Here is a 27,650-nt window from a genome sequence, read left to right as displayed (position 1 = left end):
GACACCAACATTGAAAAGTATTATTTGATCAGAGTTAAAATGTCCATTTCCGACTATTTTAAAATACATACAACTGAGTTGCTCTAGTAGCACAAATATACTTGGAATACACACTAATTCTTTTTTAGCTCCTGTTACAATCAAGAGTTTTCACCGATCTACAAAAGATAGGCAAAAATAAGGATAAACTGTAAACATACAAGGTGATAGAAAAAACCATGGTTGGCATTTGTTTATTCTGTTGAAGTATCATAAACATATCATTTGAGATACACTTACATGGACTGGCCTCCCAATGTGGAAAGGGGTAAAAGGAAGTTTTCAATAAAGGGGAAACATGGACAGAACTATTCATGTATCAGGACCACCACAAGGTAATGCACAGTTAATATTATATGGATATGAGTAGGCCCACTGTTACTGTGTCTCAGCATTTAGGACCAAATGGTTGCTAGTGTCAGAGCAGAAAAGCAAGTATTATGAGTACGAATCTCCTGGTGGAAGAATGCATCATCTCCTACGAAGTAACCTGGCTCATGCAATGAAATTTGAATGAAGCAAGGCTCCAAACTTATAAACATGTGGAGGATGCAATCGGGGTACAATGGACAATCCACACAGGGAAACTGTAGGAAAATGAAGCCATTTGTAGAAAACACACTAAACAAAAGATGGAAGAAACTTCTGGCATGTGGGCTAGAACACAGAAGGTATTGTGTGTTGCAATGACAGATCATACTTGGATCCTAATTAAAACTGCTACAACTTGATAGAAATGTGAATACTTACTGCTTGAAATTAGAGAAATGTTCATTTTTGGTATAATAAAGATATTGTGAAAAGTTTTTAAAAAGATACTATGGCCAGTTTTTAGAACAATCTATCTTTTAGAATGCAAAATGATTTACTGTCAATTTGACAGTGACAGGAGTGGTGATGGGTTTAAATTACATTATAACAGTGAACTGGTAATAACCAAAGTAGGTGGATTTAAAATAAAAATAAAAAAAAAAAATCCCCACGAGTAGGTTTTCCCTGAGACATTTCTGGTAACTGGAATGGTGTAATTTCTGTACTGATGTTTATATAGAGAGATAATATACATGTAAAAAATAAGCCTTTGGATTGTTCTCAAGCATTAAGGGTTATTTCTGATGTAATGGTACCATTCTAATGCTCACTGTGTCACTGCTGTTGTCGTAGTATGCAGCTATGATAGTGAAATGCTACTTTCTTTTCACAAACAAATAAGCTTTACTCTTCCAAAGTGAAACAGCATAACTCCTGCTAAGCTTCAATAAATGACCCCTACATAAAATATATACAGTACAACCTTTTGTAAAAGTAGCTTTAGTTTCATTACTCATCTTCATGTTTTAAAATTCTTGTAACAGAAGAAAACAGACATGTAACCAGAGACATGTTTAAAACTTTAGAAGTTGGGATACTGTCGACACTACCCTAAGGATACTTTCATGAATCAATTATTTATTGTATATTACAAGTTGGACAAAACAATCCAAAGTGTATGCCACTTTAAGAAATGGCTGCCTGTTCAAACATTGTTTAGAAAAATATATACCATTATTAAAAATAACAAATAGTAAACAGGAACTTGATTATAAGGTATGATTTCTACTCAAAACAATTCATAAGCAGTAAGTAAACACCACTAAAAGCCAATCTAAGTATCTTTTAAAATGAGCTGATCTCAAAAATGAAAACAAACTGGTATCTATGCACAGGATTCCAGGATCCCAAAGATGCCAAAATACAGCAATGTTCAAATCCCTAGCAAACTACTAGATGAACATATATCCTCCTACAAACAATTTATCTTCAGATCATTTAAAATGCCTAATAACTTGTAAATTCTGTGTAACAGTTGTAGAGAGTGTTTAAGGAAAGGTAAGACAAACAGGTTGCACATGTGTGGTACAGATGTAACTTTTCAAATGTTTCTGAATATCACTGATGATGAATATACAAAATAGCTACTGAATATATGTTAAAAGCAAACTGTATAATGGCTAACATGTCAGTATGGCTAACATGTACACTTATAGGCACTGTCAGTTTACTTAACTCTATCTTTAACCTGATATTAGTTGTTTGGGAAGAGAAATGAAGTAGATCCTAATTCCTATGATTATTAATTACATTTTAACTGTTAATTGAAATAAAAGTGGGTTATACATCATGAACATACAAACACAGGCACAGTAGCAAATATGAAGATGAAGAAAATACAGAATTTCATCTTGCTTTAGAAATATATCAATGAAAAGTTTTTTTTAAGCTTTATTTTATGATTACTACATGGCAATGAGAGCTAACACCTAAAGAGAGTAACTTGGTTTAAAAAGAAAGGAGAGAGAGGAAGGAGAAGGAGGGAGGGAGGGAGAGAGGGAGGGAGGGAAGGGAGGGAGGCAAGGGAGGGAGGGAGGAAAGGGAGAGAGGAAGGGAAGGGAGAGAGGAAGGGGAGAGAGGGAGGAAGGGGAGAGAGGGAGACAGAGAGAATTATTGATTAAAAACTAAAACTGAAAAATGAAACCCAATCCCAGAATGAAGAAAAAAAAAAGGCGAGAAATATGTCCCATCCTTTTTTGACAGGCCATTTCCAGTTAAACACAAAAGTGTGTGGGGGGGATGAGGGGTGGGGGTGGGAGAGGGAATTATTTATACTCTAGACCCTGTAAGGTTAAAAATTCACTATGTGCACCATTCTTTCCTTTCTCATATTTTATGTTGACTACTTCCATATATAAATAACCTATTATATTTATATACTTTAACAGTCTATCAAAATCACATCAAGTATTGTTGCATACGAAATGGCTACATTTTGTCAAATTTTGTACTTATCTAATTCCTATAATCCCTTAATGTAAAACATGTAGCTATAGCTTTTTCCTAGAACTTTTTCACACATGGATGACTAGCAGAAGCAGTAGTCACTACTAGAAAACCTTAACGATTTCTTTATATAGAGCTGTGTGTGTGTGTGTGTGTGTGTGTGTGTGTGTGTGTGTGTGTGTGTGTGTGTATGTATGTGTGTGTGACAGGGGATGGGCACAGTCACACACATCTATTATCAGGCACATGGTTAAATACTAAATGTTCGATCAAATACTAGTTTACAGTTAACTTCTAGCTTATGAAAGCTTTTATGTTTTAATAAAATCTACACAAAAAACAATTTGTATTACTGAAGTACTTTAACAAGTAGAAAAGAAAACATGAAGTAAATATAAAAATGTAGAAACAGTTCAAAACATATCAAAGTAATAAAAGTAAACATGATCTCTATAGGGTAAAAATAATCTTTCAAATTTTCCAAGGAGATATGATTTTGTATACTTGACAATCAACTGTGTACATTACTGTATTCATGCGAATACTCATGTTCACAGACAACTTCCCTATGTACAGTGTACATACATAAAGCTTTATGAACAACAGTGCAATGCTTCATAAAAGCCTTAAGCACCAGTGTAATATTCCTAGAACCTGCCACACCCCCAGGATGCCAAATGATCCAGATTATGGATACAGACTGTATTAAATACCCCATAGATTTCCAGATTGCCTTTTGCCCACAAAACCATACAAAACGCCTAAAATTAGCCACAAAATAGACACAATGTGAAAGGGAGTTCATCATCAGTAAGTATCTGTACTTTAGAAATAGTTCTTAAGTACAAATTTCTTTTAGATTATATATTCAAGTAGAGATTTACATAGAATCCTAAATATGATCAATCTGCTTGCACTCACACAGCATATCAAAACCTCACTTCTCAAAATAAAATTTTCAATCAAAAGAGCAATAAATTCTTATCTTTCATGGAAAGAAATTTTAGGCCTATCTTTCTTGTGGCTCTTATCACTACTCATACTTAAATGAAATAAAGTTAGTTTTGCCACAGTGTATTATTACTAAGGAAGTGTATTTCCAATGACTTGAACTAATGTGTCTCACTATTTGTACATTAGGTGATTAAACATATTTTCAATGAGATATTGGTGAACTAACTATTTCTTAATCTGATATTATTGCCTTATAATACATGTCAGGGTAGAGTCTCTAATTTTCACAACAGTGCTAAAGAAAAATTATATCTAATCATTCAGAATAAAGCTTTCACTACTTGCAATATTTTAGGAATATGCCACAATTCTGTCTTCTATATGAAACATATAGAATAAAATTCTATTATATGTATAAAATCCATATATATATATACATATATATATATGAATGAAAGATGATTGAGAGTAGGTGGTTGGTGAAGGGCATCTAATTTGCTTTTTATTAAAAAATAATTTATCTATTACGATTCTATTAACATCTTCACTGTCCTGACAAGATACTTGTTCTACACCATCCTCTTTCCTAATCAATCAATAGAAAAACATTCTTTGGGCCTTAAAACAGTTGCCATTATCACAATTTTTAGAACTGAATACTGCAAATTAATTTACCATACAAAGAAGATTAACAATTGATGATTTATATAACATATCTCAGAAGTTACATGATACTGGAAAGAGTATAGTTAATGAGCTATGTGAAACAAATGAACAAAATAAACCCAAAAAAATCCATGATACATTTCCAGTTTTAATTTGGAAAAGAAAACAAAACAAAACAAAAAAAAGTTTGAAACATATACATACATTTAAGAAGACATGGAGAAAAAGGGGATGGATTGCCAATATTCATCAGCAAGTGTTATCAAACAACTGGTTCTGTAATTCAATGTCTAATTAAACCTCACAATTCAAAGTTTATTTTAATTGCTTTTACATTTACCCGTTTGAACACCAACATTAAATAACCAAAACAAGATGATCTAGAAAATTCTTTGTATAGATTCCTGGCTGAAACAGCTCATGTCTAAATCAGGCACACGAAAATACTCAAATACCCTCTCTGTACTTATCTGTGTACCAATTTTCATCACTAGTCTCATACTTAGCAAATAAATCACTAAAATAAGGTCAATGTTTCATATACCATGTTCACAAAACAACTTAAGAATTTTCTTCCAGAGATGAAAAAATTAATAATTATTGTGTTAGGAGGCATATGTTTTATTATTCTTGAATGTATTTTGGACAAAAATATTGACCAGCTAATTATGCTCTTCTACACATATTCACTGAGTTTATGGCCACAGTTTTAGTGCAACAAAATATCTTTGAAAAGCCACTCTACAGAAATTATGGCAAGGCTCATTAAAATGCAGAGGTAAAGATTCTATCTATATAGAAACTTAGAAAATAATGTTTGAAAATGAAAGATACTCCATCAGGATGAATAATTTTAGCATACTAAAAATATATAAGCATTTCTGAATTAGATTTACTGTCAATTTTGATGGAGTACACATAGTGGTGATACGTTTTGAGAGGTATTATGTTACAGAAACATTATACTTGAGATTATAGTCTTAGGTAAACATTTAATACACAATGCCAAGGTAGTTTCATTTTTTTCTGTTTTTAATTTTTGTACCAAAAACATCATACATTTAACGTTGACATTTCTTCTTACCTGTGTGCCTCAGACCAATAAAGTACTCTGCATTAGAATTTAAATCTTGAGACAGTAGTACAGCAGTGAAAAAAATTGTAAAGCAGCTCAGATACATTGAACCCAGATTTTACATTTTCATTTGTCAGATCAGAATATAAAAAGTAAGCTCGAAATCAAGTTGAAAAAGCTTATTCTTCCTCAAGAAAAAGTATGAACAATCTGAAAATGATCAACTAGTATGAATGAAACATTGTACACAGTGAAGTCACATTAGTGGTTGTTAAACATACCACTCCCTCCTGGAAATTACGGAACCATCTACATGGGAAACTAAATCATCTTCATTTTCATCATAGTGTTCATCACTGACGAACTTCATTCCCAGTTTTAGATCTTCATAATAATCCATTGGTCTTTCAAACCTAGTGACATTTTCTACATTATTCCACTGAGTTTTTTCTGGCTCTTCTAAGTAGTCCTTACGTATTAGATTGTTCACTGGATTTTTGTTTTCTTTTTTTACACTGTCTGGGTAAGGATCAAGCTCATCTTGTTGAAGAACATCGATTTGTGATTCTTTGTGCATGTCTGATGGTGGAATATAGTTTTTGGCAAAGTAGTCTCCACGAAACGTCCGTCGTCTCCTATAGCAGAATATTCCAGCCAAAACACTCACAAGCACTATGAAGAGAGCCCCACCCACTACACTAGCAATGATGGTGCCAATTGTGTCATCCTTAATTGTTGCCAAAGTTGACAATGGAAAGGGCAATTTTTTAGGTTCTGTTGCTAGCTCCTCGATGTCAGCAGTTGAGGGATGCCACTGAACTGTAGGCTGAAGGGTGGTGGTAGTAGGAGGATCTAATGGAAACAGTAAAGATAGACAAGACACAGAAAGGCAGAGAATGTCAATGAGGCTGATTCAGCAGCAGTTGAAAAGGCAGCGTAGTTAATGAATACATATTCACAGTAACAATAGTTTTTCATTCTTAATTTAAGATTAGAAAGTAGTGTTACTTACTAATATTAAAAAAAAAAAAGAACTGACACTTAGTCAGTTGCCAATGACGGGAGAAAAATGAAACCGATAGCGTTGAGTCTAAAGGCATTCAATCTACATCCCAGTAACACTGTTCTCTAAAGAATGGTTATGATTTCAATGCAGATTGTTACTTAACTGATATATACATGGCCAGCTTAAGAATAATCAGACAAAAATTCAATTAAATCAAGTATTCAAATATATGTTCTTAGCCAGTAGCAAAAGGAAATAAAATGACAATAAAAATGAAATGTTTTCTTAATATGCATCTTTACTTTATAAGATCAGAACTTATCTTTTAAAAGAATGAAAAACTATAGAATCTTGTTAAGTGAGCATACTACATAAGTTGTTGGTTTATTAATTCTCTCAAAAATATTTTTCTTAAATAAAAAGTACTACAACTTTTATATGAATGGTATGTAATAGTAAAGATCATTATTTGATAATTTTAAAAATCAAAGCGCATATATTGAAAACAATGTCAATCAAATGAGCTATTATCAAATGAGACTAACCGACACAAAATAAAAATGTAATAATTGCCTGTAACAATCAACAGGTAATATACATGAAGTTATAAAATGAAAGAATTTCTACTATATTTGCATAATTCCATGCCATTGTTTCAAGATAGACTGTCAAAGAGAATAGCTAATATTTTAGAGAGAACATTCTAAATTTAAATATTAGATGCAAATGGACCATTTATTGATATTATATTACAGAGTAGACATTAATATTAAAAAGCAACTAAACATAAATAGTGAAAATTAAAGATTGGTTAATTGTCCATTAAATAGTATCTGTAGGCCATATTATATAAAATTCTATAATTTAAAGAAAAGATGAATATAAAAATGGTGAATTTTTTCATAGATAAAAACAAATGACCCAAATGGTAATCTCCTAAAATTAATTTTTATGTGAGTGGGTCTGACAGAGCTTTTTAAAATGATTGTTAGAAAATACTAAATCTACATGGGGTAAGTTATTCTAACATCACAAGCTAAAGAAATATACTTACTGAAACAGGTTTCATCACGGAATGCCATATGTATAGAATGTAGTAAAAATTTAGCAAGTACAGTATTAAAAAAAAAATACAAACAAAAAAAGAAAACCCAACAAACTACCAAATACCATAGAAGTCTTTTTTCTATGGTTTTAAGCTATTGCCAGGTGCTATCAAGTGCTAGATGTATGTGAGTCTAGGAAGACTTTGAAGACTTTATAACAGTCTTCTCTTGCTGAACAAGTTCACTCTGAAGAAAGCAATTGTGAAATTGAAGGATTCTGTTAGTGTAAAGCAGTAAACCTTCCTATGATCCAGCTTTGAGGAGCTGAGGTACTACACAGATAAGACAAGCACCTACACTGCTTCCTGAGAAAAGCTATTTGTTCAGGGGAGCAACAAGGAGGCCAAGTTACTCAATGGTACATATGTAATGATTGCAAAAGAAAATGTACTAGCACATCAAAATAAAAATACAAACTGCCTACATTAGTTATTTAAAACTTCTACATCTATACCTGTCTGTAACACAGAGACTTCCAAGGCTTATGACAGCTCCTGATTCCCTAGTTTTTCTTAGAGCAGTGCATACATCAGAGCTCCAACCAAGTAGAAAATATGAAACTCAATGATGTTACATTGATAAAAATTTGACATTTTTATTTCAACTTGCCACATTTTTTAACTGTATACAATTTGATACCTGATCTTTTTCTCATATTTAACAAAATAAAAATTTCAGAACAATCTAACAAAATACATAAAAAACTTTAGTAGCCTTTTTTAGTGGCCCTAGATAATTATCAGTTCACTGTTCTCCTTAACTATTGTTGAAGATAGCATAGCCATGTGAAGCCTACAGGGAGTTAACACTTCATTGAACATTTTAAGTAATGGACATATGGCAATATATAGCAGACCTATCTTTTTATTTTAATCTAGAATGAATCATAGCTCATGCATGGAGTCAAAAGTTCTAATAATCATTAACAATTACTTATCAATAGTGATTTAATATCACATCATCATTCCTATTGTTTCAATCAGACATTTTTTGCTATATACTTTGCAGATACTCTCTGTTAGATGTTTGACATATGAGAAGATGACAGATTAAAAAGAATTGCAATTAATTCTAAAATTGACACCAAAAGAAGGGCCTTTTAAGTCTGTTTCACCAACTTTTAATTAGTTCTGCCAAATAGTACAAAATATAATACATTCGGGAATGTCCTTGTAGCCATAAGGTACAATTCAGTCTACTGATAACTGTGTTAGAAATTACATATATCGACTTATTTCTTAATATATGTAGGTTGTTTAAACTAAAAAGATCTTAAAGTCAGAAATTGTCATTTGTAGATTCTTGAATTTATTCGTGGATTCTCAAATCAATAATATGAAATTTAGTTTCACAGAGGAGTAAGCATGCTTGGCATGGGGTGAGGATGTTAACTGTCATAATTTGCTGTTCTACTTTCAGAGAAGTAATAAGTCAGTTATGTGAAAGTATAAGCAAACAGCAAACCAGAAAAATATAATTTCTAGCACTCAGCTAGTCTGGGATTAAAAACCACTTGATAGCCACAAGAGCGACACTATGCTAGAATACAATGCAGCAACCTAAGTTGAATACTACACCATGAGCCCATGAACTTCTGTGCAAGGCCTGATGGCCTTTAATGTGAGAACATAAAAGATAGTAAAAATAATTTCCTAATTCCACAATTGCAGAGTTGCTAACTCTATTTTTCTAAGCAAAACTTTGACTCTTGACATAAGGTTATATATTTGAAATGTTCATTTAACACTGTGTCAATTACAGCCTCTTACCCTGATAAAAACCCAGTAGACTGATGACAAGGAGCCTCTGTAAAAGCATCAGCACATCTAGGATGCTTACCATAATATAAGCAGCAATAGAGAAAGTAATAGCCCTGGCACAGAAAACAGTACCGTACACTATGTATAGAAAGGTAATAATTCTTCATGACTTGGTACACACCATCTCATACAATGTTATCTTCTTCAATGGTACTCCAAGGTAATTAACTGACATTTTATATTTACTCAAAGTTTTCTCACCAGTTTATAACACTAAGTTTTAATTTTAAAAAAGGATTAGTCAGTTCCCTAAACAAAGAAAATAAGGTTATTTCTTTCCTAAATCTATTTTTTTTCACTCATGCAACAAAAATGCACCAAAAACCTATTGTATGTCATAGATTATTGGATATGGCAGCAAAATAGCCATGATTAAAATAGATAAATAATCCCTGCCCTTTAAGAATTAACTTCTAGTGGGGATAAAAATAGATAAGCATATAGATAAAAATGTATAGTATGCTGTATTGACAAGTACCAAATAGAAGGATAAGGTAGAGGACAGGAGATAGTAAAAGGGTAAGGAGAATCATAGAAAGAAGGCAGATTTTGTTGGGTGACATGACAGTTTGGAAAGCAAGTGGAGAGCTACTTCAGACTACATAAATAGAAAATGCAAGCTCTGAGGCAGAAGCATACCTGTTAGATTCACTGAAAAAGGAGGCCAGTATGGATGAACCAGTGAGCAAGGAATATAAACGATGATGTTATTCACTGTGCACATCTGGTTCTTACCAGGGGTAAGTAAAATTCAGGAAAGGCTTCAAGAAAGAGTGGCATAATCTAATGCACCCTTTAAAAGGATGACTGGCTGCTCATCTGATTACATACTGAAGGGTGACAGGGCCACAGAGGGAGGGAAACAGTTTTATAGGTTACAAGTTCTGGTTGTTCTGGATCAAAGCAGCAATAGCAGAAGAGAGGTGTAGAGTGGGTAATACTCCATACCCATATAGATACAGGTTTGTTGATAGACTGAGTGAAGCAAAGAGTGGAAAGAAAGTTGCTAAAAAGGGCTCTATCTTGAGTGAATATGACAACTCACAAGCAAATGAACTGTCCTTTAAGGAAAGAAAGCAACTCATACTTTAATCAACTGCCCACCAGAGTATTGTTACTAAAGAGCTGAATGTGGATGTACACAGCTTCAGGTTCCTTTAGAGGATCATACAGAAAGAAAACTCTGCTGTGTGCTAGGCAATAATCCACTGATTGTCCTGGAGGGCAAGTAAGCATTGACATAAGCACACTCCTAACCTCCAATGACACTAGGGACAAGCACAGGGTCACAGCACTGAAAGCACCAGCAAAACGCTTTGTAAAATCCGTAAGTTAGTCATACGTTTGAAGAGACTGAGCGTTATTATTATCTATCCCATAATACAAACCTTCATCTCAAAGTCCTCCTTTTGATCATCCTCTTTCCCCATATGTCAGATGTGAAGACTGCTATATCCTTTTGATCATTAAGAATTACTCAAATATTTAATGTATTTTTCCTACATTAGTACCTCATGGGTAATTTATAGTTATTAATAAAAAATGTAGATTCTGTTTTTATATTTTGTGAATGCTCAAATTTGTACTGAACCAAATTAACAAAACTTTCATAGTGAAACAACCAGTATATGAAAAAATAAAAACTTGACAAAAAAATACCAAATTTCACTTAAAACACCGTAGTATTTTTACTTTTCATCCCTCATTAACGAAAAATGGCCATCTCGTCTCCAATGGCAAACAATGCTATTTCTGAAGCCAAATTAACAAAGTTAATATCCCACTTTATCAGACAATTACATGTAAAGCAGAAAATAAAGAAAAAGAAAACAAAACAAACAAAAAAAACCACTGTTCATTATTTAAACACCAAAGAATTTAGAAAGGCATGCCACTAGTCAAAGAAATATGAAGAACTTTTTGCATACACATTTTGACATTTCATTAAAGAACTGCATTTTATATACATATTTTAAATGCTTTTTACTATCAATGAATCCAATGTTATGGGCATAAAATTTACTGCACAGTATTATACTGTAATTATAAGGCTAGCACTACGTTAACTGCTCTAAGAGGCAATAGCTTACCTGAAATGTAGATGACCTTTTGATCACTTCTTTGACCAAGGGAATTTGTCACTTTACAGATATAAATGCCAGAATAATTGAAAGTCAGTGGAGAGACAAAATGAAGAGTATTGTCTGAAGCCAATAAACCCTCAGGCCATTGTCCATCCAACCTAGATGTTTAAAAAGCATGACATTATTTTAAATAGTTTAAAATAGCAAATACTGACAATTATTTAACCTGCTAAACTTTTAAGATGCCCAATAAAACTCCCTATCTTTTGGATATAATTAATTGTGAATACAGATAAATTTCATTTCAAAGAAGATGAACTATCCAAGTGCAATAAGTACACCCACTTCTTTAGAAAATTAATCTATGTATGTTACATAGGTCAAAATAACAAGAGGGAAGATTTTCATAGCTTTTATTAAGTTTCTTCCACAATTTTACCAATTATATATACACTGCATTCTGGTAACTGTCGTCTATCAACTCTGAAGCTCCAAATCTTCTGCCTCCACCCCTCAAGAGTTACTTGTCTTATGCATGTCTATTGGTGTGACCATGGATTTGTAATTATCCATTGGGGCCTACTGGGCTCATCTGTGGGAACCTAACTGAAGACAACACATTTTATCTTTTCCCCCAGAATACAGGATAGCCAATAGTTCAGTAAGCAGGGACTGGGTTCCATGAGTCCCTTATTGATGAACAACTGATTGGTGACAAGTCAAATCTTGAGTAGGGTCAGAATAGGCTGCCAGTTATTCTCCCCATCTTTCTGCTTTTCATTTCCCAACCACTCTTCAAAATATTCCCCGAGCATTTGTTGGGGTTGTCTAAATGTCCTATTCAAGGTTGTGCATTCAACTATCTCTTGGTCTCAGCACCTTGAGCAGCCATGGAGATCTATATTCAACAACATTCACTGCAGAGGGAAACTACATCTGTAGATCAGTCCTGGCACAAAATCCAACTCTAAATGGATAAAAGACATAAAACCAGCAACTATGAAATTGCTACAGGGAAAGGAAGGTGATACATTACAAGATACAGTCATAGGCAAGGGCTTCTTAAACAGAATTTGAGTCTCTTAGGAAACAAAGCCAACAACTGACAAATTGGACCTCATGAAATTAAACAGCTTGTGTACAGCAAAGAAAAGCCCATACCAGGAAAAAAAAAATATTTGTCAGCTATGTATCTACTGAGTTAATATATACCACACACACAAGAAAATAAAACAAACATCAAGAAAATAATCTAATTTAAAAACGGGCTATGGAGTTAAGTCAGTCCTAGTTTGCTTTAATTGTCAGTCGGGTAAGTCATGTGAGACCACAATTGAGGGATTGCCTAGATCAGACTGGATTTATGGGCATGACTGGGGAAAGGTTTTGGCATTTACCTGACTGCTAACTGATATAGGAAGGCCCAGCCCACTGCGGGCACCACCACCCTTAGATAGATAGAACTGAGCTGTACACCAAAGTTAGATTTCTGCTTCAATTCCTGCCCCAACTTGCCTCAACAATGAACTGTGACCTATAAGTGGGAATAAAACATTTCCTCCTCTAATTTACTTTTGCATAGGGTGTTTTACCAAAGAAACAGCACTTGTTGCTCCTGCAGAAGACTTGTGCTTGGTTCTTAGAACCCATATATTCCCTTACAAGTGTCTAAGTACAGATCCTGAGGATTGTAATGCCCTTTACAGGCCTCTTTGGGCTCCTATATGAATATGATATACATATACAAGCACATACACAAAAAAGTAAATAAAGATAAGTAAAAGAAATCACTTGACTACAAATACCATCAAGAATGTACATAAAGAAGGGCACTTAGTCACTGTTAGTGGAAGTGTAAAGCAATGAAGCCACTATGGAAATCAGTTCTTCAAGAGGCTGCAAATAGAACTATCATATCACCCAGCTATACCACTGCTAGGGATATACTCAAAGGACTCTATATCCTACTACAGAGATGTCTGTTCAAAAATGTTTAATGTTGGTCTATTCACAGCAGCTAAGACATGGAATCAGATTAGACAGATGTTCATCAATTGATGTATGGATAGTAAAAATGTAGCTGATAGATACAATATAATTTTATTCAGCTGTAAAGAAAATAAGACTTACAAGTAAATGAAGCTAGAAAAAAACTGAGTGAGGTAATCCAGGCCAAGAAACAAAGCACTCCATGTTCTCTCTTGTATACAGACCCTAGCACCCAATCTTTAGATTTGTGTTTAACCTGGAGTACCAGGAAAAGTCAAAAAGGGCCACTGGGGTTGGGTGTGCCATAAAGGGGCTGAAGTAGAACATGGGTGATATGCAAGTAGACAGAAGGAACACCAGAGAATGAAAGTTGAAGAAAGTTAAGGGTAGGGAAGGTAGGGATGCATCAAGGATGGGTTTATCTTAATGACAGGAAGGAGTAATCTCAATGAAACATATATGAAAAAGCCATAAGGAGTCTCACTAATTTAAATGTAGGCCAAAAACAAGAGAGAGAGTTAGAAAAGAGCCATCCTGAAGGGCTTGGATAGTGCTGCTCCAAAAAGCCACGAATCTCTAAACAACAATCCCAGTGCTAGATATGAGATGCCTCTTTATAGTTAGCTAGGAACTAGAGTCCCCAGACAATCTAACCTCTTGACATTTCGTTTGGCTGTGTATCTGAATTAGATAAGACTCTATTGCTGAAGATATCATACATCCTAATTATAGAATACAGAGAAATCAAGCTGAAACTGAAGTGGAAACTTCCTCTTTGCTGACTAGCTTTCATCAGACTTATGATAGCAATTAGAGGAAAAAAAGAAAAACACTAAAATCTCTAACATTGCTGCCAGGAAAGAACTGAAATTCGAGGACAGGATGGTAAGAGACACCAAGAGGGTAGAAAAATACTGAAAAATACTGCTTAATTTCTTCAGCTATTAATTATGCACTGCACTGATTAAAATCAATCTTAATACATTTAAGAATACTTCTCTCCTTTAAACAATCATCTACTATGGATTTAATTCTGTATTACCTGCTCCACACGGACTTGAAGGGTGGAGGATTTGCATCAGCATTACATTTGAGGTTAACACCTTTTCTTCCCACAAACCAATTTCCATCATATCCTGTAACTGAAACTTCAGGAGCATCTATAAAATCAATGAACACAATCACAATCATCATCTGTCAGGAGTAAATACACTATACAATGAAAATATATTAGTGCAATGCATAAGCTTTAGAAGAATGGAAATTATTTTCCTTACTTTCAGCATAATCACCTAGGAAGACAATACTCAGTTAACAGTAGTTGACTAAGACAATGTATGGGTGGTGGGTGGGTGGATGGATGGTATTCAGATACCAGATAAACAAAATCACCCATGGCTTTATTTAGCAGGGATGTGGAATGTAAGACGTCATAAGTCCTTTTATGAAAGATACAGACTTATAAACAAAGCAAATACATTATAGTACTTAATTAAATAAGGAGACATGACATTAAGGTACTGTCTTAGTACCAAGTACCTTATATAACTGTCTTGAAAAGGAAGTTTAATCTAAGAGAAATAAGATGCATACATTATAATTAAGCAATATTCAGTGCACATGTAGAACTGTGGCACACATTTTTTGAGACTATATACAAGTGCAATAAACATCTAGGGCTTAAATGGTAATAAAACTATTTATTTACTGCAGTCTAAGGGGCCTTTAGTATATGCACAGCATAATCAATTTTATTTAAGTGTAATGAGCAGTGTAATCTAAACTACTAAGCATGGCATTTCACCAAAAATGTAACAATAATAAAACAACTTCAAAACTCTAACACAGAAGACTTCAATCTGCATGTATGGAAATGAGAGCAGACAATAATGTTGCTGAGAGAAAGCAACCACCATTTTTATTCAAAAATTTAAAATTCTAAACAAATTACAATGCATCAAAACCAGAAACTGCTGAAAAGTGAACTGTAGATACACGTGAAAATATAAACACAGGTGAAAAAACTCCTCAAAACTTTTAAGTACAAAGTAGGCAGCTTTGATTCTTGTATATAATTTTTATCATTACAAATGATAGCTTTAAAATATTTTAACTACCTAAAAATTGTATGATGCTATCAGTTAAGATCAACTTAGAACAATACTGAAGAAAGACAGATTTCCAAACTAGCTAAAATTTATCTGGAAAGTAATATTTTGTTTTTCCAGACAAGGTTTCTGTGTAGCTGAAGCAGTCCTGGAACTTGCTGTATAGATCACGCTGTCCAGGAACTCACTCTGCCTTCCAAGTAAAGGATTCTCACTGAAAAAACTTAAGACCCAGGGCAGGATTAGCAGCCCAGTTAAAAACAATAAAGTTGCTTATCTTTTAAGTAGTACACCTCTGAAGTACACGGTTAAACATTTTTAAGTTGAGCAACTCTGCTGTGGAAATGTCTGCACCTTCAGTATTCAAGAACTCAAACAGGAGAAAATTTGGTGTGTAGCTTAAGCTGAAAATAGACACTGGTGTGCCCTTACACTATATGTGGAGTAAGCAGACACTGGCAGTACTTACACTGTATGTCTAGTACAAAAGAGTATCGGACGTCCTTTTCTAAGGCTGGATGTTTTACAACACAAGTAATTCGCCTTCCTCTAGCAAATCTTGTGGGAAACAGCTTGTACTGACTGACAATCGTTGCTGTTTCATTGGGAAAGGAAGTTGTAGTAGATTCCATTTCACCAAGATCACCTTCCCAGTCAATATGTGCAACTGGTTTTCCAGTGGCTGCTATACAAATGGCTGCTACTGTTTCATTTCCTCCATCAATTAAAGAATCTGGCCCCTTTATGAGGCTCACTGTAGGTTCAACTGTTCAAAAAAAGAAAAAGTTGTACTTCAGTTAAGTACTTACAATTTGTTCTAGCCACATCTAGAAATATTTCATAATAGGGACACATACAAATAAAATCATACAACTATTTTTTAAATGCGAACATCGAGGGCATTCCCAAAATAAGAGGTTAAGTTTTAAATTATCATAGCTGTCCCTGATAAAGCTTTACCTTCTGAGGTGAATGAAATACAACCCAATTAAAAGATTTCTATGACCCCAATCATAATTTCATTCATGATATTAAAGCCATTACTTCTAAAGGTATATATATATATACCTTCATTCTAAGCAAAAAGTTTAAAGTAAATAACCTTTAAATAAATAAGTTCCTGGTTTTGCTCTATCTCTAATTCATACCTACTATTGCTCTATATTTTACTTTAAAGGCTTTTAGTATTTCCTTATGTACCTCCTCACTGAGAAACAAAGGGAAAAGAAAAGAAACATATGTAATGATAGCAAATATTCAGGTAACCACCACCATCTGAACTAAGAACATGAGCAACTCACAAGTTCCTTATCTCTCCTTGCCTTATCCTATCTACTTTAATATAGAACCATAACTCTAACTTGGTAAATGAAATTTTAAATATCTTCTCATTAGAATCAATAAGGCAAATCCAAACCAGACAGTCTTACTTTACCAGTACCTGGAGTATAAAACAGAACTGCTGTACATTATTTGTGCATGTTTTCTTTGATTCAACTTTGCATTCAATAGATTCATTTATTTAGCTTTGTTGTTTTTAAACTCACTTCAACTACTTATTTTTCCATGATTTAGATACATGTGGAATTTTTATTATTGTAGAACTTATTTATATAGTAAGTCATTTATTTATACCAAAATTTATTACTGGTAGACACTAGGGTTGTTCCCTATGTTTCCTAGTTTTATAACCATCATTCATATATGTATCTTAATATATTTATCTGCAACTTTCTCTGGTTTGTCTCAAATACTAGAACTGCTTCTAGCATAATTATTTTCAACTTCACCTCAACTTACTCAAGGTGCCAGTTAACTTGCAATCTTAAGATATGAATCCATATTTTCACCAACTAATGTTATTAAACTATTCAGTATTCCAATCTCATATATGTCATGACACATCATTAAGATTTAAATTTCTTAGGTTATGGATGAGGGTAGAGAGTATTGTATGTTTTAGAGTCATTTTCGACTTCTTTTTCTGACAAATATATAGGTTACTTTTTTCTAACTGATATGTGAAGGTTGTACAGAAATCTTGGAAAACAGTTTCTTCTAAATTATATGTAGCACAGATTATTTCCTATCAGCTTGCCATTCTACTGTTCACTTTGTTTTGAGATGCTCAGGAAATGAACCAAGATCCTGTAGATATTCTGCCATTGAGTTTTATCCTCACTAGTCCTTTTTAAAAAGTTAATTCAAATGTACTGAGTTATTATTTACTTTGATGGTTGACTATTTATGTACCAAGAAATACTCTTTCTCCAATTTGAGGCCAACTACTACGTGATTTTAGTTTGTGTCTGGTTGTTTACATAAATTTATAGATTGATAAATTTTCCCAAATGGTACAAGCAATATTGTTTAAAAGTCTCTGGTAATTCCAGCAGCCTATGTGTGCATAGATCAATCTGTATGCTTTTTAAGGCTGTCTTATGCATCCCAGACTGGGTTCAAACTCATTCTGTAGCCTGCTGTGACTGAGCTTCCATTTTGTCTGTCTGCACCTCCAGAATGCAGGAATTACAAGAATTTGCCCCCATGCTATGACCAATTTATATGGAGCTACGGTCCCAAACCAGCCATCATGTATGCAAGGCACTTGAGCAACTGAGCCATACCCCAGACATGAGTTTCTGTAGTTTTATTTGTATAGGGAGTTGAAGACTGACCTTCCTCACTTGTAAGATTGGTGGGCCTCAAGTAGAGGACAGACTACATCTGGACTATTCATGGAGAAATACTTTGAGACTAAAGATAGCCCCTCCAGAAATATGTCTTCCTTTATGCCAAGCTCCTATAAACTAACTAGGCCAAGATTTTCTCAAGTTCAGCCCACTTATGTACTATATACTGGGTCTATGGCTCTTCAAACACAATTTACTTTGAGTTTAATACTACTCTGACAGTGCAAATATTTGAGATACAAAGCACATGCAGTAAGACATTCCATACTGGACAGAACTACACTTTGAAGATTTTGCCTCTTGCTTCACTTGATCTTAGCCCAAAGGCTGAGAAGCCATCTCTCCCTTCTATAAACACCAAATCTCATCTGAGCATTACAATGTTTCTTCCTAATTATTCAGTATCTCCAGGATGAACCAGCTTTCAGAGAAAGGTTTTTTCAACACCATCTTCTCCCAGTATTAATGTAGTCATACTTCTCACTGTATACTTTAGGATTCCAAACAACCCAGTAGAAGAGCTAGCCTGAAAAAAATATTCACTAAAGCTTTTTTTTTTTTCTTGAGAAACAGGTATATTTAAAGTCAATTTTTAATGATATTGTTTACTTGCTATTTTAACTAACTTTAAGCAGCAAGGGCTTGAGAACAGATGAGGCAGGAGCACAAGCTTCCATTTACAATAAAACTATCAATTTTCCCATTCATTCAAGTTATTTTCATATGCTCCAGATTTAAAGTGTCTTATACTTCATACAAATACTTTGCTCAACTGACAAATTACTTTTCCAGAAGCCCATTTCCAACCATATCAATTCCTTCTATACTATACTTTCCCAGAGGACATTTGTGTGTTGAGAGATTTTCATCACAATGAGTGTTACTGGCATTTGATGGGTTGGAGACCATGGATCTGCAAAGCACTCTATGATGAATAGTAAAGAGTTCTCAACAATTTTAGCTCTCACATTCAACAATTGAGAATTAACGTAACTTTGCACTGTCTCAGACTTGGCTCTCTGTTCAATCCAAGTGGAAGGTTTCCCTAAATTTCCTTCCATATGCCAAACCCAAACTACCCATTACTTAAGGACTAACAACCATTCCTTTTATAAAATACTTCTTATGTTCACCAATCCACCCTGTTTCTTCCTAAGGAAATTTTAACTGGACTTGGAGAAGGTGTTGGCTCCTCTAGCAGAGCAATGAGGCTTTCTGGAGGAGGAAAGGAGCTGAGCAGCATCTCTCCTCCCCATCAGCTGCAGATTCCTGTTACTCCTCTCTCTGTCCCAGATCAATGACTACCACAGTACTCCTCTGCATTTCCACTTGTTTTACATTCTACTTCAGGGAGTTATTACCACAAATCTAACAGGGTTATTCAAAGTTTCAACATAAACTCTAATGGTATAGGAAACAGTGAAATATAATTCAATATGGAAAACAGTGTGTAATTCATATAGGTACACAAGCCTTCAACGGCAGGAATAAAAATCATTGTGAAAAGCGGAAATAAAAGGTGACAAAATGTTCCAAGAAGGCCAATGCAAATCACTGGAGAAAAACAAAATAACAACAACAACAACAAAAAAAAAAAAACCAGGAACAATTTAAACAAGAATATATAACTAAAGTTTTAAAATTAAATGAAGTAATAAAAAGGTTATAGGGGTTCAGATTTTGTTTTAAGAACAGGATTTCATGCTGTAGCCCCAGCTAACCTGGAGTTTATGGCAATAATCTGCCTCAGCTTCTCAAGAATTGGAATTTTATAGGTATAAATTAACATGACCAGATGAAAATCACATCCATTAATATAATTAAAGTGCCTTCTATTATGAAAAAACAGCTAAAACTATGCAGCATTACAGATGGGTAGACATTGCTTATATTAAGAGAACTTAGAAATATACAGCATTAAGACAGAATCTGAGAATGAATATCTGAATGTTTTCAATTTATATCAAATTTGCAAAAAGCCTCATTTTATATTCTTGAAAACATTTTAATATAATATTTATCATAATAATCAAACACAACTCAAGCACACTTACCTAACACAGTCACAGTTGTAGAGGACTGGGCATTTCCAAGTGGGAATGTAACAGCTTTGCATATGTATTTTCCAGAATCTGAGAAGCCTATGTTATGCAGAGTAATTGTTGCATCATTAAGTGAGTAGTTCTTAAACAAGACTCTTCCCTGATAGTCCCCTTGAACAGAGAATCCATATTGAGGATGATGAACTGCAATAGTCTGTGTACTTTTGCCATGTATCTTCTCCCATGAAATCTGTGTTATAGTTTCATTCACTTCAATTAAACACTTCAAAGAAACATTTTTTCCCCACACTGCTGTGACATGTGGCTCCACGATAATTGATCCAGCTAAGGCACCTATAAAGGAAACACAGAGCACATGTACTGTAGTTTTGATAATGGAAAATGTACGCTAACATAGTCACTCTCCCTCTTTCTCTGCAGACACACACATTCCACCCACCCATCCCATTCACACACACAGACACACCCATAAGAGACTACAAAGAGCTGGGATCCAGGTTCATCTTGAAGTCAGAACTAAAATGACCATCAAATCATTCAACAGCTCAGTAGAATGGGGACTACTCTGGAGGCAAGCCAAAAAGCAGATCAAGACTTCACTTGAGATTTCAGACCTAACTGCCACCTTGACTGCAGCATTGTGAGATTCTAAACTAGAATGCAGCTGAACCATGTCTAGATGTGCCCACCTCAAAAAAAACCTAAGATGACTGAATGTTATTTCAAAATTACTAAATTTTAAGGTATTTTAATGTAACAATAGATAACTTTATTTGTGTAAAGATCTAATATCAAAGTAGTTTCTAATATTCTTCCATGCCAAAATTCTGTATAAAAAACAATCTTTGAAGATAGACCAACATCCAGAAAACACTAAAGAAATGCTTAATATAAATATGAAACTGATTTTTTTCAGCTGAGTGAAGAAAAATTCCACAGGTTGGTTTAAACTGAAATGACACCAAACTTCTCGTAAAAGCCATAGATAATCATGATCATTCTGAAGACCAATACAGATGGATCACTGTAATGAAGACACTGCTCAATAAATGCTTTAAAACATAAAGGAACTGCCCTCATAGAGATCAACACACGTAACCCGACAAAGAAACACAAAAACTATGAAGCCAAAATAAGTTCTCAAAATATAAATTGCAAAACTAACTAACACAATGTAATTTCTAACATTTTAATTAAATATACATTAACAGAAGGAATAAAAATAGTTTTAAAATAGTATTAAATTGTATTGAAACACAATTTTTCTTTGTTTTCTAGAAAAATTTGGCCTTCCACCTTATGACTCTCCTGTTACAGCCCACAGTGCTTGCCCTACCACACCCAGCTTTCTTCAAACAGTCCTAGACAACACTTTTAAGCAATATTATTTCTCTCTTTTCATAGGGAAAATATTGCAAAAAAATTAGATGGAAAATGTACCTTTAAACAGATGCCTTAGATTAATGAACTGATATTTACATGTAACTGATATTATAGAAAGGAACTGATCATTTATAACAATATCTTTAAAAAGCCATGAAAGAAAATGTTTTGGTGTTCTTTAAACTGTTGCTCATTATCAAGAAGCCCCCAACTTACCAATAACTAGCTCAAGATGTATGATGTGCAGTACTCTAAGGTATTTTAGCATGAGGAGGGTGTAGTCAGGCAGGTATTTCAGCATCAGCAAGGGTGGTCAGGTACTAAGCCAGAAAGTATGCAAACTCATGAAAAGGTCTCGAATACTGATTTTTATTGGGGGACAGGAACAGGACAATCAGATGGAAAAGGGAGGGAAGAGTAGTGAGGGAAGGAATACAGGGAGGGTCAGCTAAAGCTAAGGGCCACTTGAGGAGTTATATGGAAGTCTAATGTAGTAGTTTATTAAGATATATACATAACTGAAGGCAATCTAAATGGAATTGCTAAATAATGGGGAAACAAGAGACCCAGCTGGACATCTCTCATTACCAAATCAAGCCTCCAGTTCCGGGAATGGGTTGCATCTAATCAACTTGCTGGCCAAACAACCCAAGCTACTGTGAAGGCTACTGGCTATCCACAAACTGATGGTGAGGCTCTACTGCTGAAGATAACAGCTACACAACTCACTGAATAGAAATGTAGAGCTGCTGCTTACTTTAGAGACTTCATAATGTTCATGGCACTGGAAGGTACAGACACTCTACCAAATGGAAAAAGAAACGCCAATCCAACTACAAATTATTCCATCTACAATATGTTCTGCCTGCAAGATGCACAAGTTTTAGTAGTGGAACTCACCAACCAACATCTGATTGGATTTAAGGCCCATTGGATGAGATGGAACCCTTTCCCACCAATGCTTGGGTGGCCAACAACTTGATACTAGATAGGCCAGGGACCTAGGGGAAAATCAAATATGACTGTTTTGATGAGGAACACAGCAATAAAATGACTCCTAATGACATTCTACTATACTCATAGATCAGGGTCTTCCTTTGCCATCATCAGAGACGCTTCATCCTGCAGGAAATGGGAACAAATACAGAGAACCACAACTGGACAATAGTGAATAGAGAGTAAGACATATTGAACACCCAGTGCTAAATGGATTTTCATTGATTCCTAGCCCTCAAGGCCCAGGGAACACTAAGGAAGAGAAGATGAAAAGATCTTAAGAGCCAGAGAGGATGGAAGACACCAAGGAAATAAGGCCCTCTAAATGCACATATGAACTCACGAAGACTATGGCAGCATGCACAGTACTTAATATTTAAATAAAATAAAATAAAAACTGTTTGAAAACAAAGATAAAAAAGAGACATGAAAAAGTCTGATATACTGATATACTCTGTTAGAAAAAGTAATCCCCAAGTATATCCTCTACTTGTATCAGTTTTATTAGTGGCCACAAGAAAGTTATAAGACAGACTATAAATGCAAGAGAAAAAGATCATATATTTTAATAAAATGGATAGGGTACACATACAAAGATTAATTTTGGTGCTTCTTTGTTTAAAGCCTTAAACCTCTGAGAAGGCTCTGCACTACCCACCAAACACTGAAATTTTGATTTTCCTTAAGACTCTGAGTTTAAAATCGTAGTACTTTTGTTTTGTTTTTGCTTCTTTGCAAACAACTTTTACATGTTTCCATTTCAGGATTAAACTCACAGGTTAAAAACTTCTTCTGAATCAGATTTTCCCATTTGTAACCCGGAGGAGCATATATTCTGTTCCAATTCTTAAGCCAAACTCCTTATCAGAGGCCTCATTTCCTAGGGCCTCCCCTGCTCATTCTTAGTAAGCTCCTGCTTTGTCACATGAAGCTAGATTTAACTAAAGAATGGAGGACTCCTTGTAAAACACAAATGCGTATTATGAAATATCTCAATTATTTAAAATTTACTATTACCTTTAAGTTTAGAGTCTGATCTAAGGAACAGCCAACAGTCCATTTTCCTACCAAGAACTCTAACTTCGTCATAAGTGCTTCTGGCATGAAAACTGTGCTAAATACTAATATATATTTCTGCTCTATATTACTTCATCATTTACCAGTTAAGCTTTGTACCATTAGTTAATTAATTAAGTTGAATGCGCTATTATTTCAGACAGGAGAGTGCCAGTTGATCCATGAAAGCACTACAGCCACAAAAATGTTAACTTTTGCATATTCTTGTATATTTGAATAGTCATTCAATAAGTATTAGTGTACCCAGATACAAGGTATCTGAAAACGTGCAGCTGAAGAGAAAATGAAATTCAACATACAATGATTTGGATTATTCTTCAGAAGCAAACAACTGGGCACATGCACTGCCTATTATAGTGCAGGACCAGGTGGAAGTATGAAGAGGTAGCAGTTCCCTTGTTCTTCAGCCTTTGTCACCAAAACACCAAACAATTCAATTAAAAATTGGGGTTCAGCCAGGAATGGGAAGTGGCATAAACTCCCGAGCTAATTGAGAGCATGAGGGTAGGGGAGTGGGTGCTGCCACAATAAGAGCACAAGAAGAAGAGGAGAGGAGAAGAAATGGAGGAGCAGATATATTGAGTTGGGGGAAGAATAGAGGAGAGAGAGCAGGATGAGAGATACCATATCAGAGGGAGCCACTATAGGTCCGAGAAGAGATCTGGAACTAGAAAGATCTCCAGAGACCTATAAGGATGACACGATCTGACAGTCCGGGCAGTGGAGGAGAGGATGGCCTAGAAGCCCCTCCCCTAGAATGAGAGTGATGACTACTCTCTATGCTATCCTAGAGTCCTCATCCAGTGGCTGATGGAAGCAGAGACAGACATACACAGAAATACACTGAGCTGAATTCTGGAACCTAGTTGAAGAGAGGGAGGAATGAAGAACGAAGGGGTCTGTATCAGGTTGGAGAAACCCACAGAAACAGTTGGCCTGAAAAGGGGAAAGCATATCGACCCCAGACACTCTTTGGGAGGCCAGTACGGGACTAATCCAGCCCCCTGATCATGGATGCCATCAGGGAGGCCTCTGCACTCCTGGGAGCCTCCGGAGGTGGACTGGCTTTTTGCCCTGGTGTATGTGGGGGACTTCGAGAGCCCATCCCATTTGAAGGGATGCACTCTGTCTCTGAACACATGGGGAGGGACCCAGGCCCAGCACAGGAAGATTTGGTGGACTTGGTGGAGCCCCGGTTGGGGGCCCTACCCTGCCTGGGGAGTGGTGGGTGGATGGGGTGGGGGGTAGGTTGGAGGTGGGGGAGAAGGAATGGGGGTAAGGGGAGAGAGAGGGAGAGGGAGAGGGGAATTACATGTGAAACAAGCCTGTTCCCTAACTTGAATAATAATAAAAAGAGAGAAAAAAAATGGGGGTTCAGAACTAATTAGAGAATTCTCAATAGAGGAATCTAAAATGGCTTGAAAGACACTTAAGAAAGGGCTCAACATACTTAGCCATCAGGGAAATGCAAATCAAAACAACTGAAAAACCATCTTACACCTAGCAGTATGGTTAAAATCAAAAACACAATGATACTCTGTGCTGGAGAGGATGTGGAAAAAGAAGAACACTCCTCCATTGCTGGTGGGAGTGCAAACTTGTGCAGCCACGTTGGATATCAATATGGTGGTTTCTCAGGAAAATGGAAATCAGTCCAACTCATGATCCAGCAATCCCACTCTTGGGCATATACCCAAATGGTGCATATTCATAAAACAAGGACATATGTACAACTATGTTCATAGCACCATTGTTTGTAATAGCCAGAACATGAAAGCAACCTAGATAGCTCTCAACTGAAGAATGGATGGGAGAAAATGTGGTACATTTACACAATGAAATACTCTCAGCAGAAAAAACAATGGAACAATGGAATCTTGAGCAAGGTAATCCAGTCACAAAAAGACAAACATGGTATGTACTCACTCATATATGAATTTTAGACATAGAGCAAAGGTCTACCAGCCTACAATCCATACAATCAGAGGAACTAGGAAACAAGAAGGACCCTAAGAAAAAAATACATGGTCCCTGGAAGAAGGAGAAAGGGACAAGAACTCCTGAGCAAATTGGGAGCACTAGGGAGGGGGATGAAGGGTTAAAAAATTAGAAAGGGAGAACAGGACAAGGGGAGGAAAACAAGAGGGATCAGGAAGACTGGGACCGAGGAACAGAGGAGAGCAAGAAAAGAGATACCTTAATAGAGGGAGCCAGTATAAGTTTAAAGAGAAATCTGGCACTAGGGAAATGTTCAGAAATCAACAGGATGACCCCAACTAAGAATCTAGGCAGTAGTGGAGAGGCTGCTTTTGAAGCCCTTCCCCTATAATGAGATGGATGACTACCTTAAATGCCAACCATAGAGCCTTCATTCAGTAGCTGATGGAAGCAGAAGCAGGCACTCACAGCTAAACACTGAGCCATAATCCTGGAATCCAGTTGTAGAGGGAAGAGGGATGAACAAAGCAGTTAAGACTGTGCTGGAGAAACCTACAGAACCAGCTGACCTGACCTAGTGAGAGCACATGGACCTCAGTTGTAAAGCTGGAGAACCAGCATTGTACTGAACTAAACCCTCTGAATATAGGTGCCAGTTAGGAGGCCTGGGCAGTCTATGGGACCTCTAACAGTGGAACCAGTATTTACCCCTAGTACACAAATGGACTTCAAGAGCCCATTCCCTATGGAGGGATAATATTTCAGCCCAGATACACGAAGAAGGGCCTAGGCCCTCCCCCAAAATAATGTGACAGACTTTGATGATGCCCCATGGCCTCACAGTCCTTGGGAAGCGGGTGGGGGTGGGTTAGGGGTGGATTGGTCGGGGGCATGGGAGGATGGGAGGGAAAGGGAACAGGAGGGGGGGTTGATACGTAAAATGATTGTTTCTAAAGAAAAAAAGAAAAAATCCCCCGATTACTTAAACAGAAATATTAGAAAAGTAAAGTGAATTAAATCACTACTTTTACACTGCAAACTCAAATATTCTTTTAATATGAAAGAATCTCTTTTTTCTCATGACATTACTAGAAAAGATGAACTCTGAGGTTATATTCTATATTCTAAGGAGAAATTTGTGTCACATACAAAAATTAAGAGAACCAATCATTCCTTCATTCATTAGTATATCTGAAACGCATTTTGTGTGTGACACATTTCTAGGCACTGGGAACACCACCAGAGCAGAGAAACCCCAGTCTTTACTGAGTCTACCTTCTGATTCAGAAATAATGTTAAGTAAAATTACACATACACACATTTTAAATACAACTTTGGAGGAAAATGAAGCAAGGCAAGAAGATTCACTTTAGGAAAGATGAGTGATAAGGGTGATAAAAGAGGCTTAAGTTAGCACTGTAGTATAGACTTTAAAAAGTGAAAGAGATAAAAGAACAATTCAGGTTCATTGAGTACATGGGTGCAAGAATGACAGGCAATAAAACCACCAAGGGAGCAGGGATCAGATCAGCTGGCTTTTGTCTTGACTAAGATGGGAAACCACTGGGGAATTTCTAGCAGGAATATGCACTGTCCTAAGTTACATTTATACATTGGTCATTCCTTGAAACAAAGCAAATATCAATCACAGAAGTTATTCATCAGTTAATACAGAAGGTGGGCTTGAAGTACATTCTGAAAAGCACTGCAGATAGGATGAGCAAGCGTGTAAAAGCAGCAGATAAGGCAAAATGACTCCATGACTTCTGGTCAGTGCATGTAGAAGGAGAGGAGATCCATCTATCAAACAGATTTAGCAAGGGTAATTCTTTGAAG

The 27,650-nt window shown here is 35.5% G+C and overlaps 1 protein-coding gene across 5 annotated transcripts in view; it reads right to left on the bottom strand.

Annotated features, from left to right (window-relative positions):
• Nectin3 (nectin cell adhesion molecule 3) overlaps positions 1-27,650 on the bottom strand; it is a 103,613-nt gene that overhangs the window by 54,555 nt on the left and 21,408 nt on the right. For 2 of the 5 annotated variants that reach the window (XM_035444520.1, XM_027412565.2), the window contains exons 2-6: positions 20,412-20,753; positions 16,134-16,430; positions 14,599-14,716; positions 11,574-11,725; positions 4,605-6,403 (exon numbers count right to left, since the gene is read on the bottom strand). In XM_035444520.1, the coding sequence (XP_035300411.1) occupies positions 5,823-6,403; positions 11,574-11,725; positions 14,599-14,716; positions 16,134-16,430; positions 20,412-20,753 (1,490 nt within the window). In that variant the 3' untranslated portion in view covers positions 4,605-5,822. Of the gene's footprint in view, positions 1-4,604; positions 6,404-11,573; positions 11,726-14,598; positions 14,717-16,133; positions 16,431-20,411; positions 20,754-22,019; positions 22,130-27,650 lie in introns of those variants that run through there. The other 3 variants (XM_027412564.2, XM_035444521.1, XM_027412563.2) reach the window with 2 other exon arrangements.

This window comes from Cricetulus griseus, chromosome 4 (genome assembly GCF_003668045.3).
Source record: "Cricetulus griseus strain 17A/GY chromosome 4, alternate assembly CriGri-PICRH-1.0, whole genome shotgun sequence".
In the NCBI taxonomy this organism is placed as follows: domain Eukaryota; kingdom Metazoa; phylum Chordata; class Mammalia; order Rodentia; family Cricetidae; genus Cricetulus; species Cricetulus griseus.
This window is presented reverse-complemented; position numbering and strand designations above follow the sequence as displayed.